This window comes from Pezoporus wallicus, unplaced genomic scaffold (genome assembly GCF_028554395.1).
Source record: "Pezoporus wallicus isolate ANWC-B61680 ecotype Strahan unplaced genomic scaffold, APGP_CSIRO_Pwel_v1 contig_14159, whole genome shotgun sequence".
NCBI lineage: Eukaryota > Metazoa > Chordata > Aves > Psittaciformes > Psittacidae > Pezoporus > Pezoporus wallicus.
The window spans coordinates 525,265-545,912 of record NW_026642380.1 but is presented as its reverse complement, the minus strand read 5'-3'; the positions used below and the strand labels follow the sequence as shown (position 1 = coordinate 545,912).

Below are 20,648 nucleotides of genomic sequence, written 5' to 3'. Positions count from 1 at the left end.
CAAGATCAAAGCACGCAAGCAGAGAAGACACTCCAGTAGGACCAAGTTCCTGTACTAAAGGCCAAAGCATCCCAGGCTATACCACAGCATTAACCTGTCCTGAATCTCACATGCTGTCCTAGTTAAAGATGAAGCAGGCCTCTCTCCCTTTCTACAACAAGCATATCAAGCACTTCTGAAAGAAAACTGCTAGCACAGCACCTTATTACTGGAGGAGCTCTGAACTGGTGCCACAACTGCAGTTTCGTATGCAATAATCAAAACCAACTTTGAACATGGTCTTACAGGTACCCTAACTTAATACCCACGATGGGCTCTATCTACGGCCATAAAGGACTCAACTGTTCCCTTTCCATTTGCCCAATGAATATATTTCTAACTTTGCCTTTCAAAGTACTAAAGTGCCAAAGTGCTAAGTGATGGGATCTTAAGTTTTTAAGTTTGTTACAGTTTGCCACTGACCTCCTTAGCAACAAGCAGTCCATTTTTGGACTACTGCTTTTATAAAAGCCAAGTTTCCACATGTTCCTGTGAAATCTGAGACACATTTCCATACCACTCAACCACGAGCCTTCATTACACAAACAAGAGTCCTTGGGTTTGCTGGAGGAGCCAGCCACTATCCCAGGACTTGCTGCTTGCTACCATGAAACTGCCGTAGTAGGTTTTTGGTTCAGTGTTTTTATACACTGAATTCAGTGTTCCAGATCCATTTCTATGTATTTAAACACTACCAGGCCTTTCAAATGGGTAGACATCCCCACATAACAGACCTGATACAGCAGACAGCAGAGTTCTCTACCAGAGACTAGAAGGAATATGGGGCTCCAAAGGGGCATGAAGGAACAAGATGCCAGGATGATCCAAGGTCAAAAGTGATAAGAAACAAAGCATTTTAGAAGCTGCTTCATATAGCATGTGTGGGAGACATGGAAGAAGGGAATATGTTTTCATAGAGCAGAAGTTAAAGCAGTTGAGGCTTCTGTGACTAGCCTGTACACAGGCTGCCCGAGGAGCCAGTAAGATGCAGTGTCCATTAACCAGGGCATTTCCATGAAAGCCTGTAGCCAGCCATGGAGCACTTAGGCAAGCAAGTTAGTTACCTCTCTCCCTGTCCAAGCCATGGGCTTGTCCCCTCATTCCCCCAACAGGCCAAAATCTCACTGATTCAAGCTAGAACCAATTTAATCAAAAGAAAAGGAAGACTGAAAGGAAAAGAAAGGTAAAGATTGAAGGGACACAACTTCAAAGCTACCCACAGCAGTAAGTAGCTAAGCAGTTTTACCAGGGAATCAGTTAATCTCTCATGTGTTGGAGATCGCACTGATTTGCTTTGTGTTTGTTTTACATACTAGTCCCTAGTCCAACTGCACTTCAGCCTGATACAGAAAAAGGTCAAAGAAGCAAAACAAGCAGCTCTCACTGATGCCTGTGCCCTGCATCTCCAGGAAAGCAGTATTTCAAGGTACCCATGAAGTGACCAGGCCTGTGGGATAAGCAGCAGCCCTGACAGGTATAACCCATCCTCAGGCTCTTCTTTGAATCCATGGCTAGCAGCTGAGGAATGGGAACAGAGCTACTGTTTGTTAGTGAGTCAATAAGCACCAAGTTCATCAGCTAATGTTAAGGTACAATAGCAAAAGGTATATAAGCAAACCTTCAGAAGACAAGATAGTACAATCCTCCTGTATCAATTAATCCAGGTTTTGTCTATGCATACAAGTTTAAGCTATTTAAGCTAAAGCTGTGCAGATACAAGCCATGAGGATCGGGTGCTACACAAAGATCTCCAGTATAAATCATGATGTTACTATCAGCTCAATGATGTTTCTACAGCCAGCTACTTTGGGGCAGAAGACTATTCCCAACAAAGCAGTGAAGCATCTGCATTGTTCTATCACTACAGAAAATTACTTTGGAATTTAACCAAGCAGGAAAGAGGGAGACAGGAACAGTTCTACCTCAAGCCCATTTGTCTATTATTCCTACAGGATTTCAGACTCAAACTATTCCTCCTCATGAAGCTGTTACCCAGATATAGGCTTTACAAAGCCTTCTGAATCTTATTCAGAGCAGGTCAGAATTGTGTGGCACAACAAGTATATTTATCTGCCTTTATACACAACAGATGGAAACACAATCTGCCTAAATATTACTGAGCAAAGCCAGCAGCATGCACCAAGGAAGTTGTACAGCTAGAAACCTTGGTAATGCTCACAAGCTTCCCTTTTGCTTAACTCTGAACTAACAGCTCTAATGAGAGGGCACTCTGGGGCAAAAATAAGCAGGATAACTTACTTTTTTTCTGTGAAAGAGTCAAAAGTCAGCTTTTACACCAGAAGGTTAATGTGCTGCAACAGCAAAACCATAAGTTTGCTCTGCAGAGGAACACTCCCTTCCCTCAAAAAAAGCATTGATGAAAGCAGATCCTTTCTCAGGACCAGCATCATGCAGAAAATACTCAATCTGCAATTCCAGGAGGACAACATCATTTAAAGGAACTAGAAAATGAACAGCCATAACTTTGCTCTTACACACCCCCACCATGGGACCCAAGACCATGTCAGGACAGAAACTGATACAGGGTGGACAGATTATCAGTCAGACAGCAGTGACTGCTTAGCCCGTTAGCAGTGTCAGCAGGTAGAACAGCTCTGGACTATCTCTTTACAGAATCTAAACCACACAAACAGCTCAGCCATTTGAAACATACTGGCTATATGCCAGCTACCAACATATTCAAAGCCCCATCCCCATACTAGAGGGAGCAAGTTTAGTATTTACTGCGAGCTCACTAGAGGCTCTCGCGTTTTGGTGTGGCATTCAGCTAGTTCTTTATGCAAAGATCAATAATCTGTTTGAGCATGTTCATATACAAGTAGTACTTGGTTTCCTTTACGTCAAGCATGACTGTAAAATCTTTCTGCAACAGGAAAGAGCCTTGAATTTTCCATTCAAAAAAGATAGTCTGTTGCAATTGTTCAAAGATGATACATTTCCCATTGTGTCAGGAGCTGAATGCTGCTTCCTTTGCAATCAAGTTTCCTTAATTGCATAAAGGGCCAATAATTAGCCCACAAGACAGCAAAAGAAGCTGCGATTAGGCTCCTCAAATACTTATATAGCAGTAGCCTTGAGAATTCCTTATTTATGCTAGAGGTGGAAGACAGATCTGATACCATCACATCTACTGCCAACTCCCTACCTTCCTGCTCGCAATGTTCTCAAGCCCTAGCAAAGGGTTAGTCTTTCTACCACCATCACTGTGGTAGTAACTACACTAACACCACCTAGCACTATAGTGCTAGGTCTTTGACTAATCATTTAGTCAAAACCTGGACATCAGCCACCGCTTAGGCTCTAGGACGTTCATTTCAGTTGTCAGCCCTATCAGGAACCGACATCACTAACTCCACAAGGAAATCTTGTGTGCTAAAGCACTGGAAAACAGTTTAACTCTTATTCCCGCAAGCTTGATATATGGACAGTATAAAGGGATGTCCACCAGACCTTTTAGATATAGCAAATGTTTAACAGCTAGCTTAAGACACCTTTTCACTCACATACACTGCATTTCGTCTTACGACTACACCTACAATCCAATTCAGCTGAACTGAACACTGCCTCATTTACATTAGCAATATAGAAACGTAGTTCTGCAGCAGCATCATTTGTTTTTTCCCTTTGCAAATTGTTTACGATGGCAAAAGCAAATTAAAACCTGTGTTTAGACAGGTGCTGTGTGAAGCACACAGCAGGGAGGAGAACATGCAGCTGTTGGAGAACATGACACAAAGGAGCGAAATCAATTACTAAGACATTAGGAGTTCCCATATTGGAAACACAGTCGGATGCTTCTGGAGACAAAGTGCTGAAGCCCAAGTCTGCCACCACAATGTCAGTTTGCAGCAAAAGATGCAGATGGTCTAGAGCCGACTGAAAAAATCATGCACAGATTAAAGACACCAGAGACTTCAACAGCACCACTTGTGAGCACCTGGTGCTCTGCTTGGATTAAAGTCCAAAACCAGGTTTTGAAAAAATAATCATAGGAAACTTCCACTTATTTTCCAAAATAAAAATAGTTCACCTTTTGAGGAACTTGGGGTATTTCACCTCAGCTTCATTGGTATATGCTCCTGTGAACTAGCAGTGCTGGAGATCCACGCTGCACACATGGATCCTGGACAGAAGCCAGCTCTCACCTCTATCAATCAAAAACTGTTGTAATTGAGACCACACAGGATTAAAATATGTAGGAGCTACTATGTAATATCACACAGCTGAGAATGACACTGCAACTCAGAACTTCCCTCAAAGCCCTTCTCTTTTTCCCATTACAAAAGGATGCTCTTTCTGTAAAGCCTAGGATCTCGCTCTATTCCCTCCATTTCAGGGCTGGGCTGCAAAGAGCAACATAACATCTAGTGTTGAATCATTCAGCTGAGTATGGCAGAAAGTAGTAGTTTGTGGTTAAGCATCTGACAAAAAGATTCAGATGAGGTTTTTTGGCCCCAGATGAAGTAACTGACTTCTATGGGTGGGTCACCCCTTAAGTTTTATTCTTTGTTAAGATAGGTACTATGTAGAGCTGGCCTCACAATGCAGAGCACTACTGAACCACACCCATATCTGACCTATCTGGCCTGGCACTTCCTTCATCTTGTCATTACTCCAAGATTCATTTTACTTTAAGCTATGAACTTACTGTTCCGATTTTCCTCCAAGTAGCAAACCCGTGGCCTTCAAGATTACAGCAGAGAAAGCACAGTGGAGCCTGTCAAGGTTTCAAGTGCCGTAATGGATAATGTCTGCCTTCAGCTGCTCCAACTTTGGGCTGCACATGCCTCCCTGCTTCTGTTTGGACCAAAGCAGGAGGAAATTTGCCTAGCCAAGTGAATGTAGAAGAAGGCTGAGGAACCCAAATGAAGACAGCTCAATACAATACAGTACATAGCTTTCATTAAGATTTCCCTTAGGGCCTGATGGGAGTGTAGAACGTCATTTCACCTGCACTGAGGGACTGCAGCAACATTTGCAACCCAGCTAAGCCTCTCCTGTTTTAGAGAGCAACTACTCTTTGAAATCAATTACTCAGTGCTTGCAAGTGAGCCAACCAAAGATAGCTTACTAACTCCCTCAAAGACTTATGAATTATGACTGCAGACATCTACTGTTTTCCAAATCTTATGAGCTGTAACACCAATTCCATTCATTAGAGGTAAGAACAGCTCATAACACATTCCTGGAGATTAAAAAAAAGCTGTAGTTTTTGGAAAAAAAAAAGAAGAAAATGTCTTACTATGCTAAATTCTCTTGAACCTACTGTGTACTGTCACTTAATCTTTGAAGTCCTTTAGAAATTGTTTGCTGTCACCTTAATAGAATCACAATTCCTGTATCAACTTTAGATCTTCTGCAGCTCTATCACTTACCTGATCAAAGAGTTGCTTCCCTGTAGTGTTGGGCTGGATGGCAAACTCCAGCTCAGCATCCATAGTAGTAACACGCACGCTGATCTGGAAGACAGAAAATGCATCATTACAACACATTATTGTGTGTTGTCACATAAAACATGAAAACCAGCATCTGCCTATAGCCAAGGACCAGCTCTAAAGCCTCCAGGAATTTCACTGCCAGCAGTTACAAAGTCCTCTGCCCTGCCAGCATGGTGTTCCCAGTTTCCCTATAGAATATAACTTTCCTGTTTCACATTGTACAAGCTTATCCTCTCCATTCCTACCAGCATTCCTGTCTGTACATTGACATATGTGAGAGCCATTTACAGTTTATGGAGTTGAATTTCTGTAGTGCAGAACATTCTGATGTCTTTCGTAAAAGCAGAGATGTTCCAAACCCTGGTACAAACAACCGGACATCCAACCCTTCCATCTGAAGGATGGATGTCAAGGAAGCCCCTGGAAGAATTAACAACTGCAGAGGCATTTCACCTCAAAGATTAGCGTAAAACATGCCAATTGCATTACAACAGCTGAACACTGCTGGAAAACATTGTGCAGATTCTTAAGTGTAGATAAGAATATTCCTGCCTAAACACAGATGCCTCAACTTTGGACCAGGCAAAGTAAGACCTGTAAGTACACCAAAATGTCTGAGAATTCATTTCCATTGGCATACCTATCAACTGAAAAAGACAAAGACATGTCCCAGTTTAGGAACACAAGCTGCAGATGCTTTAGCTCAAACTGGTTTAATGTTTTTCAATCAAGACAAAGGTTCAAACCTTGAAGCTGTACACAGTGAAGAGATTCACAGCGCACCAAGCCCCAGCTTACAGGTCTTGCATTCCTAGTTCTCTTCTTTGCAGTAGCTATTTACCCCCCCCAACAGCAAATCCTAATTTGCTTGCTCTTCAGTGCAGTCAATCCTCTTAGCATACTCAACCCATCTTCAAGGGGCGAAGGGAACTGTACCAGGAACAATTTCAGTAAGAATACCTCAAATTCACACTTGGACTATAAGCTAACACAACACCAAAAAGCTAGAGTAAACAGAGAAATAGTCAAAGAACCACCCAAGACTGACATGATAGCAGCCAGATCTGATCCCCATATTCCTATCAAGTGCGTGGACAGATTTCACATCTTGTTCACTAAGACAGCAGCAGGAGACTGCAAGAAAGCTACAATCATTTTTCCCCCATAAACAGGAAGTATTCTGCTCACTAAGCCTAAGTCAAGTGCTGAAAGAGACCATTATATCCAAACAGATTCTGAAGTTTACCAAAGCCTACCTGAGCCTAGGCACAGCACTATTTCATACTTGACACCCTCTCGTGAGGAACCTAAAGGCTTTAAGTTTTTAGCTAAACATTTCAGCATGTTCTATAAGAGGTTAAACATAGGCTTAACAAGCACAACTGAAGTCAAGTAGAGTTGCAGTTCTAACTGTTGCATCCATAAGGAATGCTACATAGACACTACCGGACCAAAGATAACATTCCTCGTCTGCTTTTCCATGAGTTGGTTTTGAAATCCTTTGAACCTTCTGACACAACAAAGTCAAACAGTGTACTGAAGTAGCAGGGACAGAGCAAACGACCTCAACTCATAGGCAATCAAGCTTTCTTTAAAATTAGCAGCTTTCAATAGCATGCAGTTGCCTGAAGTTTTGCTATACTGTCCAAAAACTATTCTCCTCAGATCCAAGGTGTTGCCAATTGGCTCATTTCACAATGCCCTGATGATCCAGGAAGCCAGATGCTGCTAGGAGGGCTGAACATTCTCAAAAACAGCTTTGCTACTTATACCTGGAAGCAGCCTCTTCTACAAAGAGTGCTGGCTTGTAAGCCTGACTTTGCTCAGCACACCCACCAGTCAGAGCAAAGATGTCCATAGGGCACATCTAAGTATAAGAGGGGGTACATTAAATGAGCTATTGAGCAACAAGTTGCTTACTGGGGGTTTTGAAGTCTTTCATGTTCACCTAAAACACAAACGTGCCAGCTACAGTGAGAGAAAAACAGTCTTTGTGCTCCACTGTATGAGGATAAAACACAGTAGCTACTCTTACCATGCACAGAGGTGATTGAACTCTTTAAGTATCTGAGCACAGAGGAAGCACCAGAAAACGGAACTGAAATGTTTGTGGCAGCTCTTAGCAGCCTGTGCCCAAATAGCTATTTAGAGCAAATCAGAGCTTAAAATTTACAACAAAGCTGCTTCAGTAACTATCCTCATAAATAAGTATTCTGCATGAATTAAGACTTACATCTTTGTCAGCCCAGTAAAATAAGGTCCCATGCTGGAACTCATCGCTTATGTAAATGCACTTAAGCTGGCCAGTTACCACCTTTCAATCAGTACATTCAATAGGAAGAGATACACTTCCCTCCCCACCCCGCAGAAGTCCCCTATGCTCAAGATGCGTAGCAACCTAAGGTTTAGGAGCAGCAAAGTCTTGACTGGGGTCTGCACTGGCAACTTCAGCCTGTTCTATAAGGCAGCACGAGCTAAGACACCACAGGAAACAGGCTTGTTGCTTTCGAGAACCACACCCTGGTAATGCTAGCTTCCCTGATCGGAACTCAGCTTTAACACACTCAACAGCGAACTGCTGTTAACCATCAGCAGGCTGTGCTGGGGAAAGTATGTCCTGGGCTGTACCAGTGCCATTTTAATCACTAGTTTCACGCTAACTTAATACTTGGCTGAGAAGTTAGGCTGCTATAAACATCAGCTTTGGTAAGCCTATTTAGTGTCTGCAGCCCTCTACATTCTGGTTAGATCTTCATCTAGCAGAAGTTTTACCTTAGTAGGTGGCCTCTAAATAGCCTTCTTTTATCTTATGAGCATCATTTCATATATTTTGCATACAAACAGCTAGCAACACTGTATGAAAAGCTTCCAGAGGAGGCCATCTTGCACATTACAAGAAAATTCAAGTACCACTTTTCAACCAGCAAATAAATTTACATGCACCAAGCTAAAAAACACTCAAGAAAAAAAGCCCATATTTAACTGATTCATTTCATAACAGCTACAGGAAAGAGCTAGAAACCTAGCAACTCTTCCTCTTCTCTATTTGAGGAATTACCATTGTTCTACCAGTCTAAGCACAGCTAAAGATTGCCACTACCAGAGTGCATTAAAGAGCTTCCTGCTGCCAAGGACAGTGTTGTGGTGAGGGCAAGACCTCCTACACAGACAAAACCTCTTGCATGGAAGAGACACTATTCCAGCCCCCAGAGCAGCTGCAGCCAAAGAAAGCTCCTTTTGATAAGCAAAAGCTTTCAAAAGCTACAGGACACAACCACCCTCCTCCCATAGTGTTTAGCAGACTACAGGAGACAGGCTTAGAGACTGGTACCAGGCACCCATCTGCAGCACCTTTCCAGATATTTTAATATTGCCAATATCCCTTCAAGTCTCACTTTCTACCTCACTGAGCTCCCCAAGTTTTACGAGCAGCAGTGATTATCAGCTCCCTTCCAAGTCTCTCAGTAGGCCCTACTAATAACTTGCTAGAACTACTTCCTAAGACGAAAATTTGTAGCTGCACATGGCAGGACAAACAGGAAAGACGGATACCGTCACACTGAGTAACGGATGTACTACTTGTGCTAATGCCCCAGCGTGTTGAGCAGCACAAGAGGTAAAACAGACAGTTCTGTTTGTCAGAAGTTGAGACAGGAAGAGAGAACTAGGAAATTCATGTCAGAATAATAGGTAGGGTCAGCACAACAGGGTATCAACCTCTGCAAAACTCTGACCCTAACCTAAAGCTTCTTTCCTCCTTCAATTTCCTGAGTGTGAGGAAGCTGTTATACCCCGCTGGTTCACAGGCTTCAAGCTTCAGATGTTCATATTTCTCAAGTTCAAGCCACCAAGTGGATTATTTCTGGAGAAAATAGCATAGGGAAAACCCATATTTAACTGTTCATTTGGCTATTACAGATGTTCAATTAATAAGTAATTCCAGGCCATCCTTTATAGACCCCCTATGCTACAGAGCACCAGTTTCTGCAGATAAAGGTACTAAACTAACACCATGCATCGGTTCCAACAGTTATGACCAGAGAATCATATCAAATCCCAGTGAAGCTGAATAAACTCTGAACTCTAGATCACATAAGGCACCCTAATAATCTGAAAACCTTCTCAGTTTTGGTTTGCAACAAGATTAGCAACAGGATAGTAAGTATAATGAGAATTGTTCCTCTGTCCCTCAAAACACAAGTGTGTTCTAGAGGACACTGGCTCCCCAGGGTTGTACTTCACTTCCCACCAAGCTGGCCAGCCAACACGGGGACAGGAGTCACATGCTGACCCATGGAGCGTACCAGGGCATCATGCTTCGCACAACCTCAGAAGAGCCCCCACCTGCAGCACCAGCAATACTCACAGACATCTGGCTCCTTCCCGAGTGCCAGCACTCCACCGAAACAGCCCTGGTTCCTCTGTGTCAGTGTAAGACTGGAATCGGGTCATGTGAAAGCGCTTGCAATTTTTAAAGGGATTACACTTAATTAAACCAAGCCCCCTTCCAGCAGTCTTAAAGGGCCTTTTCATACCCCTAAGCTCATCAGGGAACAGAACAGCAGCAGGTACACCCCAGGCACCAGCCCTGGCCCTGCCACGCTGCAGTCCCAAAGAGAGCTTTAACCCTCCTAAAGGTTCCTGGAGCTTCCCAGCTATCTCTACTACTCTCCTCCTCACTCACCTGGGAACACAGCACTCCTCCTTCATCTGGAGCCACAGATGGGGGCAACACAGCCAAGGAAGGCATCCCATTCCACCCCACCATGACAATTTGTATGAAGTCACCATAATATAGCAGAGCTGGAAGTTTGCCCACCTTTGAGGCACACGGTACCAGCAAGCCAGAGGTACGACTTACGTGCGATACAGTACACATAACATCACCCTCACAGGCACTTACTATGTTTTGGTACCTAACTACAGCCTGTAGTAGGAACTCACCCTTTAAAGAATCCCTAGTGATTTTGGTGCAGAGCCTGAGGTGAAAAAGCTGATGTTACAGAAAAATTGAGCTTCTTTGCACATGTCACCTTATACCAAGACTAAAAGTGCACACAGCAAGGATTATCTGAAAACATTTTACCAGATAAAACACCCCTGTGACTGTAGTGATTGCACTCTTCCCATCCACCCCGTTCTCTTTGCGCAGTTGACAACACAGCATCTGACTTCATTTTGCAGTAGTTGTTAGTTATTCAGTTGGGGCTATTTTTAATATCATTTCTGACAAAGCCAGTTGTTACAACGAACAAACCAGAGTTGACTATACCTTTCAGCAATACACTAGTTACTAACACATCCTAGCTGTACCTGCTGTATATTAAGACATAAACCAGGACAGAAAGTTATAGACTGTGAATCAAATTGCTGAAGGTGCCCAAGCTTACTGCCTTTCTTATACATTATCTTATGCACCCAACCACCATTTAAAACTAGCTCAGCATTACAAGCTTCAGGCTACTGTACATGAACAAGACACATAGCTGTTCATTAAAGCACACAAAAATGCCAACATTGACAGTCAGACTCAGCAAGAAATGGCAGGTTTACATGAAGCTTACAGTAAAGTTGCATCCACTATTACATTAAATTCCACAGCCCAGTGTCATCTAAGGGAAACTTCAGTCTGTAACTATAATAAAACTCAATTAAAAGCCAACTGCAGAGGGAGAACCGGCTTCTCTGTAAGCAGCCAGTGACAAAAGGAACTAGGGACTGCATACTCCAATCTCAATTAATGGGCTCAACCACTGAGTTCAGCAGGGATAAAGAACTGCAGTCTGGAAGCACAGAAAGAAGCTCCTCTTATTAGCTTCAGCAACAATTTTTTCTGGCCTGTTTCCTTATCCCCACCACAATCCATCCCCCTTGCAGAAGAATGGAGATCACACATCTCGTGTGCAACAGCCTAGACCACAGTGATGTGAGTTTCAAAAACATGAGGAACTGGCAGCGTCCTCCAGATTCTACTGTAAAGTGCGTATCGCTGACTGACCTACAGCTCACAGATGTGATCCAAGTCCTCAGGGAGGATCCACAACCACTGGATTAATGCGCAGAGCCCTGTGGCCACATACACAACAGTGCTTAACCCCAAGCATACCTCATGGATTAATAAATTCACTTAGAGACAACATCAACCCAACAAAATTACCAATTTGCTTAATTTAAAATCAAGCACCAGATAAAGCTAAGCAGCACCTTATCAATAAAATCTTATACTTAGGTCAGTATTTGAACTAAAAACAATAGAAGAACAAACAGCTTGATTCAGAAACCTCTGTGGGACCACATCTTAAAGCCACATCAGAGCTGTGTTCCCTCCCTCCACTTCCACCAGTTGCCACCTCGCTTTACTGGAGACATGTGGGCAGCAAGCTGCAGCTTTCACAGACAGCTTCAGGAGCCAAGCTGTTGAGAACAGCAAGGGGAAAAGCTACCACAGGAAGCAAGCTACAGCAACAGCAGGCAAGACTGAGAAAGCTCACAGCTTTGAAGAGTCTGTCTGCAGAAAGTGAACTAAGAAAGGGTGGAGAAGGGAGCGCCCGAGCTGCAGGAAGCAAGACATGCCCTATGACACAAGTGTGCATCTGACACTTATCTCACTTCAGCAGAGACACCGAGGGGATGCTGCCGACACAGAAAGCTCTCTGCCCATGGTTTCCAGTAATATTCACCTTCATAGCACCGATTTACCAACACAGGGCATGGGGAAAGCTGATTACAGATGCTGGCCATTAGAAAGCTACTCTTCAGGTTACCCACACTTCTGGCACTTGATGACCAATGTGGAAGCTTTTAAAAGTACCTCTGCCCCATATGGAGCTTAGAAGAGCAGAGAATTTCTACTTTATCTAACAAATGGGTTCAAAATAAGCTGATTCCATGTCCACTCCAACAGCTATACACATTTTCTGACAGGGTTTAAAGCAGACTTTGTATCCAGTGGTTGAAAGAGCCAATCCCAGTTCTTGAAAAGGGTAAGGAGAAGAGATTGACTGAGGCAGCTCTAAATATCCAGTACAAAATAGAATCATAGAATAGTTAGGGTTGGAAAGGACCTTAAGATCATCCAGTTCCAACTCCCTGCTATGGGCACGGACACCTCACACTAAACCATCTCGCCCAAGGCTTCTTCCAACCTGGCCTTGAACACCGCCAGGGATGGAGCATTCACAACCTCCCTGGGAAACCCATTCCAGTGCCTCACCACCCTCACAGGAAAGAACTTCCTCCTTATATCCAATCTAAACTTCCCCTGTTTCAGTTTTAACCCATTACCCTTTGTGCTATCACTACAGTCCCTAATGAAGAGTCCCTCCCCAGCATCCCTATAGGCCCTTCAGATACTGGAAGGCTGCTATGAGGTCTCCACGCAGCCTTCTCTTCTCCAGGCTGAACAGCCCCAACTTTCTCAGCCTGTCTCCATACAGGAGGTGCTCCAGCCCCTGATCATCCTCGTGGCCTCCTTTGGACTTGTTCCAACAGTTCCATGTCCTTTTTATGTTGAGGACACCAGAACTGCACACAGTGCTCCAGGTGAGGTCTCACGAGAGCAGAGCAGAGGGGCAGGATCACCTCCTTTGACCTGCTGGTCACGCTCCTTTTGATGCAGCCCAGGATACGGTTGCTTTCTGGGCTGTGAGCGCACACTGAAGCCGGCTCATGTTCATTTTCTCATCGACCAACACCCCCAAGTCCTTCTCCACAGGGCTGCTCTGAATCTCTTCTCTGCCCAACCTGTAGCTGTGCCTGGGATTGCTCCAACCCAGGTGTAGGACCTTGCACTTGGCATGGCTAAACTTCATGAGGTTGGCATCAGCCCACCTCACAAACGTGAGGTGGCATTCCTTCCCTCCAACATTATCAACTGAACCACACAGCTTGGTGTCATCAGCAAACTAATAATGCTAAAGCAGTCAGCTTCAAAGAGGAAAACAAGTGATTTATCCTAATATAAGCCCTGTCACACTGTAGTATCAGAGCCCCAAATATGTATTTGTTTGGCTGTTAACACAGGAAGTTATTTTGAGATGAATTTGCACTGCTCATCTCTCAGTGATAAGGAAAATGAAATTATTCCACGTAGCCAGTGGTAAACAGGAATATTACCAGAGATAAATAAATAAATAAAATCTATTTCTTTGAAGACACTGTCTGCCATTGTCTTCTGCTGTCTTCTTCAGTTAGCACTACGGAGCACACATTAGTAATGCAAGAACACAGAGCCACACAAAGCCAGAGCTATGCCAGCGCTTTTGCCAGGCTGGAGAATTTGGCATTTTAGATCTCTGGAGGCATCGTTTACCCAATTTAATCATCTGATTTGGGTAGGCAACGTTTTCAGGAATAAAAGTCATGCTTCATGAGAAGATGCTGAAGTTATTCATTCAAAACAATTAAAAGGAAAAAAAACAAGGGACAGGGAATTCCCCTACCCCCTACACAGCATGGCTTCCAAAACCATTAGTGACACGTTTCCAAGTTTAAGCTACTTAAATGCAATTCCTTCCTTTTCAACCAAGCGGATAGCAAGTAGTCGCATCCTACTGGTAGTGTTTCAATACTACGGCTGCTAGCAGCTTGCCACCCTGTCCGGAGTGCAAACAAGTTTCACTTTGACAAAAGGACTTGCAAGATGAGAGTACCAAGCCAGTAAAAGAAACCATGGGTGGATCCCCACATTTACAGCTATGTCCAGATACTTGTGTGCCATTTATTACACAACTTAGTCACAACCTTGTGCAATGGATCAATTCCTCTATTTTTACCATTTCCTTTCTCATAAATAGATTCCTCATGCACCTCCCTTTGCTTTCCTGTAGCTGTTCCAAGCCATTAACATTGCTAGTTTGAAGAGGCCTTTAGAATAACTATTTTTGTCCCTGTTGTTTGAGCTACTTAAAGAACATCCTTTACTAGCCAAAACTCAGAAGGAGATTAAAAGAAGAATCATGGGGGAAAACTCTGACCTCTTTTCCACACCATCTGGATCAGGTGGGAAAACTTGAAGCAAAATCTAGCCATATGCAGTTGCCATCATTCAACTTCTATACCCTGAGTAGCTTTGGCTTTTGGTTGAGGGGGGGGGGTATTTTGTAAACACCCTTTTTTGTGTGCCTGTTAGAAGATGCTATTCTCTGGTGAAACAGTATATGCCTATTATGGCCTCTGCACACTAATAGTAGGGTTGGGAGTTGTACTTCACATGTCTGAGCTTAACCACATCCCCAGTGAAAGCTCTTCAAATTAAAGGCAGTCAGCAGGTCAGGAGGCATAGCATGTTTGAAATGCCAGCAGTGGTATGGGTGACATTCCTCAGAGCTATTGTGTGCCCCTCCTAAGCAATCCTATTCACAGGTTACAAACAAGTATTTTATGTTCTCCCCCCCCCAGCTGCACACCTTAGACTAATGCTATTATCCTGGCTGCTACTGCAGTAACTTAACCAGTAAAACAGTTCCAGCACTCACCACCACCACTGGAAGCATCTGAGAAGACCCTTAACAGGCCACTTTTTTCCCCACCCCTAAACTTGCCTTAGTCTAGTTTTTCCCTCCCAAGCTCCATTCCAAAAGCAGGGATTTCCCAGTACCATTTAACAGCTGCAAAGACCCAGTTCAAGGGGTTAAGCAGAGAAAGACGGGTAGCCAAGGCACATTTCCAGACAGCCAATACGCTTCCCAAACCTAGCATCCAGTGGATGTCTGCCAGAATTATAAGCAGCTATTTTGCTGGAAGGGGCTCAAAACAAGATCAAGACAGGATGCTAACAAGACAAATGTGAGCTACATAGAGGCACCATATGTACAGTAAATACTTGACATTCATGAGCTAATAAACTAAATACTCATTCCCTATGTAAAGGTCTCTAAAGTCACCTGCAATTAAGAATTGTCTTAAAGGTAACTTGGAGTTGAGGGAAAATGAATAAAAAGCTATGCTCAGACGCTTTGCTTATCATTCAAGAGACTTTCCACAGGAAAGACAGCACGGTGATAACCGCTGTGACTGAGCTCTTCCTTCCAAAGGGTTCTCCTGTTTGGACGAACATGTCAGAAGCATGCTTATCTGTTTCACATGCTTCTCTGTTCTGCAACCAGGAGACACCCAGCATCTCAGCTCACTGCAGCGAGGGGCAGCTGAACACAGGGCTGCCTGTTCCAGACATCCACAGCAGTGCCTGGGTGTGGCACATCAAGTTCTTGGCCAGCTCACAGCGCTCACTGAATATCTGAACAATAGCCAGACTTCTAGGAGCTAGAACACAGCCTTACTGTGGGATCTGACTGCCCAGACTATGAGCCATCCCTCCAAATTTAACTGCAGGCACAGTCAAGAGTGAGGTAAAGCCGTTTCATCATCCTGTGATTCTCGGGTTTATCATTTCCAGGGTACTAGACAAATCCTGCAACTTCCTTTCAGAACAGGGTCTCATTTAGGCTGCCTGCTTTTTCCTATCTATTTAGGTCATGGTTCCCCAAAAGGCAGGATTTCCCCGAAATGGCTCCTTTCAGCACTTCTTTTTAATATTCAGTTTCCCCACCCACATTTGCTTTCCTCACCACCAACCTATTTTAGGTTCTAAATAGCTCTCTTGGGACTACACAAGGCTCATAAAAGACCAGCTTGTGATTGCTGAAGTACCTTTTGTTATTTTAAGCTCCATCTAGTTCAAGCACTTGAGTTTTCCTAATAGAGAGTGGCTACACCACCAGGATACACGGGACCCAGCATCCCACAAGTGGGCACAGGGCTGCTCCAGAGCTGCAGGGAGTAGAGCCAGCACCCGCAGGGTGCGGTCCCATCGCCAGGACAACCCATCCCAAACACCCTGCATCCTCCCACTGCCTTTTTTGGCCTTGTATTAGCAACCCATGACTACACCACAAGCAGCACCAAAGAATGAATCAGGCAGAGAATAACTCATCTGCCGTTTTCCAACGGAACCATTTCATCAGTCCCATTCACTACATTTACATGGGGGCATTACTGCTGGCACAGATTACAGGAAGAGGGAAGGGTAAGGTGGCTGTTGGAGTACAACAGGACAGGATGGGCCAAGCTGCTGAGCAGCCTTTGCTCCCAACCACTCCTGCTTTATCCTTTGCAGTAGCTCCGATACAGAACCCCTTGGTGAGATTTACCCTTCGTCAAGCCACATGTGCACATGCCATTAACACAATTCTGCAGAACAGAAGTGATGCACTATTAAGTTGAACTACTCAGGGCAGTGCAAGACAAACACATTGAGGGGAGCAAAACTGTACAGTTGCAGCACACCATCAAAGCTCTCAAACATGCAGCCAAGCTGACACTGTTTTCCAGCCTACACTAGCTTCATGCGGTAAAGTGTTTTCAGAACACTGCCTGGATATACCCAGAGATACCCTGCACAGATCAACTGTACACAACAGGTAAGAGAGCTGAAAAGTAACTGGGCTTTATATTAAGTGTTAAAAAAAGGGGGTTGCTTTCAATCATTATGGGTTTTTTTCATCATTATATTTAACTAGCTCTTACTTTCTCCGTATCTCTGCACTCCAGAAGATGAGTTTACAAATTAGCTCAAGCATTTATAATGCTCATGGCAGAAACTGACTTCTTGTATCAAGAGGGCAGGAAAAATTTCCTTCCTTGATTCGCAGTTTCAGTATTCAGATCCTTTAAACCTCCTCTACAAACAGAGATACTATGAACTATATCTACGCAGCAAAGCATACAGATAAGCCAAACTGCTAATGGTCTTCCTGAAGCTGAAGGTCAAACCTGAAAAACACAGCTGAGTAGTAAGAAGAGAAATAGCCAGATGCTCAGTATATCTCCTATGCAAGTCAACATACATACAAATGTAACTTACAAAGCCAAACACTAAAACTTAGAATCACAGAATAGTTAGGGTTAGAAAGGACCTTAAGATCATCCAGTTCCAACCCCCCTGCCATGGTCGGGACACCTCACACTAAACCATGGCACCCAAGGCTTCGTCCAACCTGACCTTGAACACTGCCAGGGATGGAGCATTCACAACCTCCCTGGGAAACACATTCCAGTGCCTCACCACCCTCACAGGAAAGAACTTCTTCCTTATATCCAATCTAAACTTCCCCTGTTTAAGTTTTAACCCGTTACCCCTTGTCCTGTCACTACAGTCCCTAATGAAGAGTCCCTCCCCAGCATCCCTATAGGCCCCCTTCAGATACTGGAAGGCTGCTAGGAGGTCTCCACGCAGCCTTCTCTTCTCCAGGCTGAACAGCCCAAACTTTCTCAGCCTGTCTTCATACAGGAGGTGCTCCAGCCCCTGATCATCCTTGTGGCCTCCTCTGGACTTGTTCCAACAGTTCCATGTCCTTTTTATGTTGAGGACACCAGAACTGCACACAATGCTCCAGGTGAGGTCTCACAAGAGCAGAGCAGAGGGACAGGATCACCTCCTTCGACCTGCTGGTCACGCTCCTTTTGATGCAGGCCAGGATATGGTTGCTTTCTGGGCTGCAAGCACACACTGAAGCCGGCTCATGTTCAACTTACTAGACTAAGGAGAGGCAGGGAGTCTGCAAGGCAGCCTTCTGCAAAGAGCATTCACAAGTCAACTTGAGCACTTCACTCTCACTCAGGCCTGCTGTGTAGGGTTGTTCTTTGTTATGTTTTCAGGTTCTTTCCCATATGTTAAGGAACAGCAGCATAGGATTTGCAGGCATTATTTCAACTTCAATCAAAGCCTGGGGTTCCTTCAACATTCCTGCATGCAGATAACTCGCCCTCAACCGCACATCTCCAGAACACTAGGAGCAGAAAACGCAGCAAGCTACTCTTGCGCACGCTTGATTTACAAGACTGTTCGAATCCCCTCGGATACAAATTATTTTCAAATCCTTCCAAACACTGCCACCTCAAAGCTGTCATTAGAATACCGTAAAAGCATTTCACTGGAAAGTCCTCTATGCCAGTTCTGAGACCAAAACATTTGCACATAGTCACTTGCAAAGAGATAAGGAAACATTTGAAAGGACAGGGCAATGCAGCACACAGCTTCAAGATACCAAGGAAAGAGTCTCAGAATATGCACCCTTCCACCAAAGGGATAGAACCAGCTCACTGAGAAGCAAGCTATTATGCAGTGAATCTTAAATTTCCTATAAACAGATGAATTTGAGGTGTTCTATGTTAAAAGAAGAAACATCAACCAGCTACTTTGCAGTATGAATGAAAGACACTTTCAAAGCTTAGAGGAAGTGACCAACCACTTCTCCCATGGCTAAGTTGGCGCTTAGTGGCAGAAAAGACTGCACAGAGGTGAACCAAGTACAGAGCAAGCAACAACGCCTTTATATTAAATTACTCAGAAGTGAAGCAGCAAAGGAGCAGGACAGCCTTCTGTCAGATTTTTAAACAGATTCTGATTACTTAGTGTTTGTTCTCACAAATGCTAAGATAGTGTAGTTGTTTCCTGTGTATGATGCACAAGCAAGTACTGTTCAGGACATCTCCAGTTGATTGCTCTGATCTTTCAGTGATCTGGAAGCTCACTGGTTTAGTGTGGATTTAGTCCCATTTGCTCCCATCTTTTGCTATTCAAGACAGTAATATGTCCAGTGAAGATGCTGACATACATCCTCGTTCAGAAAAGATCTCTACCCTGTTCTCTTGGGTGTACAAAAGGGTATTCAAATCGAGCACAACACATCGCACTGCAGCTTGCAGTCAACCTTCAATTTAAGATGTTAGTAACAAACCACAGAACAAGATAAAGAAAAAACACACAACTTGGGGGATTTTTAACTTTAGCTCACTTCCACATGCACGGCTGTTACCACAACATCCTAGGTATACATTGTCCCCATCAGTGCAGAAGACACTGTGTCTATAGATTTCACATAGCCTAAAAAACTTGCAGCAGCAAGTCATTAAAAGAAGAGTAAGAAAACTGAGTCTTCAGCTTCCACCTGAACTTTTCCAGCTTCCCAGTTTATTGCTGGTCAGAATAGCATCAGTGTGAGGTGTAGTTTACTGTTTTAAGCAAGAAAAAACTATATCATTTTTCACTTTCGGCTTTTTTGACCACCATATTCAGGTAGCAGAGGGTCTTTGCTTGGTTTTTTGGCGCAAAGGACTAATGCTACAGCAGTAAGAAATCACACCATCTCAGTATTTTGGGAAAGAATATGTTACAGCTCAGCTCATATAAAGGCAGCACAACAGAGCTGCAGGCTGGAGGATAAGACACATAGCTTATTCAAGTATTGCCTTGGTTTAGGGTTTCAAGGTGCTGGATCAGAATGCTTTCAGATCCCACCACCTTTCCAACCATGGGCTTGGAGCTTTCACATATTGTAAGTAGCTTTTTTGACCCTATTATTCAAACCATAGTAACTGTAACAGTTTCTGAAGGAGCTCACAAAATGAGCAGTCATGTGTACACAACAGTTCTTTCACACAACAGCTTCTGGTTCTGTAGATTGTGAATATTGCCTAGAACATAATCATTTTATTACTTTCTGCTTCCTGTATTCCACTAATGCAAGCAAATTCACATGTTGATTGCTCCTTGGTGAAAAACACAGATACTGCAACAGAAATCCAGTCTCTTACACAGCCTGTTTTCAGAAACACAAGAAAGGTTTCTTGCTTGAGGTAAGCTCAGACCCTGATTTTTCACCGAGGATAACTGCAGCCACAAAGCACTGAATTCAATTGGATTCAATACATCTCAGCTAAAGTTCTGATTATCTACCTGATAAAACAAATGAATCAAATTAGTCTACTTCTTCAAAGGTGATTTGAAGTTTCTTTAATACACAGATATATGTAGGGGCAAATTAAATAAACAGATCTTGGAAAAATAGTTATCAATGCTTAAGCTTTTGATCTTGTCTCACAAAGCACTGAGTTATCTTAACACTTGGTATATAACATGCAGTAGTTACAAATAGTATACTAGAAAAGCCACACCTTTGTAATGCAGGCTCTGCAGTGCCTCCATTAATGAATGCTGTCAAAACTTAATGGAACATATGAATGTGAAGAGTAACATAATTTAGCATAATTACTAAAGTACAATATAAAAAAAACACCTACAACAAAAGCCACACATATACCACACCAAACTGTCCAGATTTTGCACATTGTTATTACTTAGACACCAAG

At 43.5% G+C, this 20,648-nt stretch overlaps 1 protein-coding gene across 2 annotated transcripts in view; it reads right to left on the bottom strand.

Moving 5' to 3' along the window:
• The window catches only part of MSN (moesin), a 42,560-nt gene that overhangs the window by 12,711 nt on the left and 9,201 nt on the right, over positions 1-20,648 (bottom strand). The window contains exon 2 of one of the 2 annotated variants that reach the window (XM_057429586.1): positions 5,436-5,519. In XM_057429586.1, the coding sequence (XP_057285569.1) occupies positions 5,436-5,519 (84 nt within the window). Of the gene's footprint in view, positions 1-5,435; positions 5,520-20,648 lie in introns of those variants that run through there. The other variant, XM_057429587.1, reaches the window with a different exon arrangement.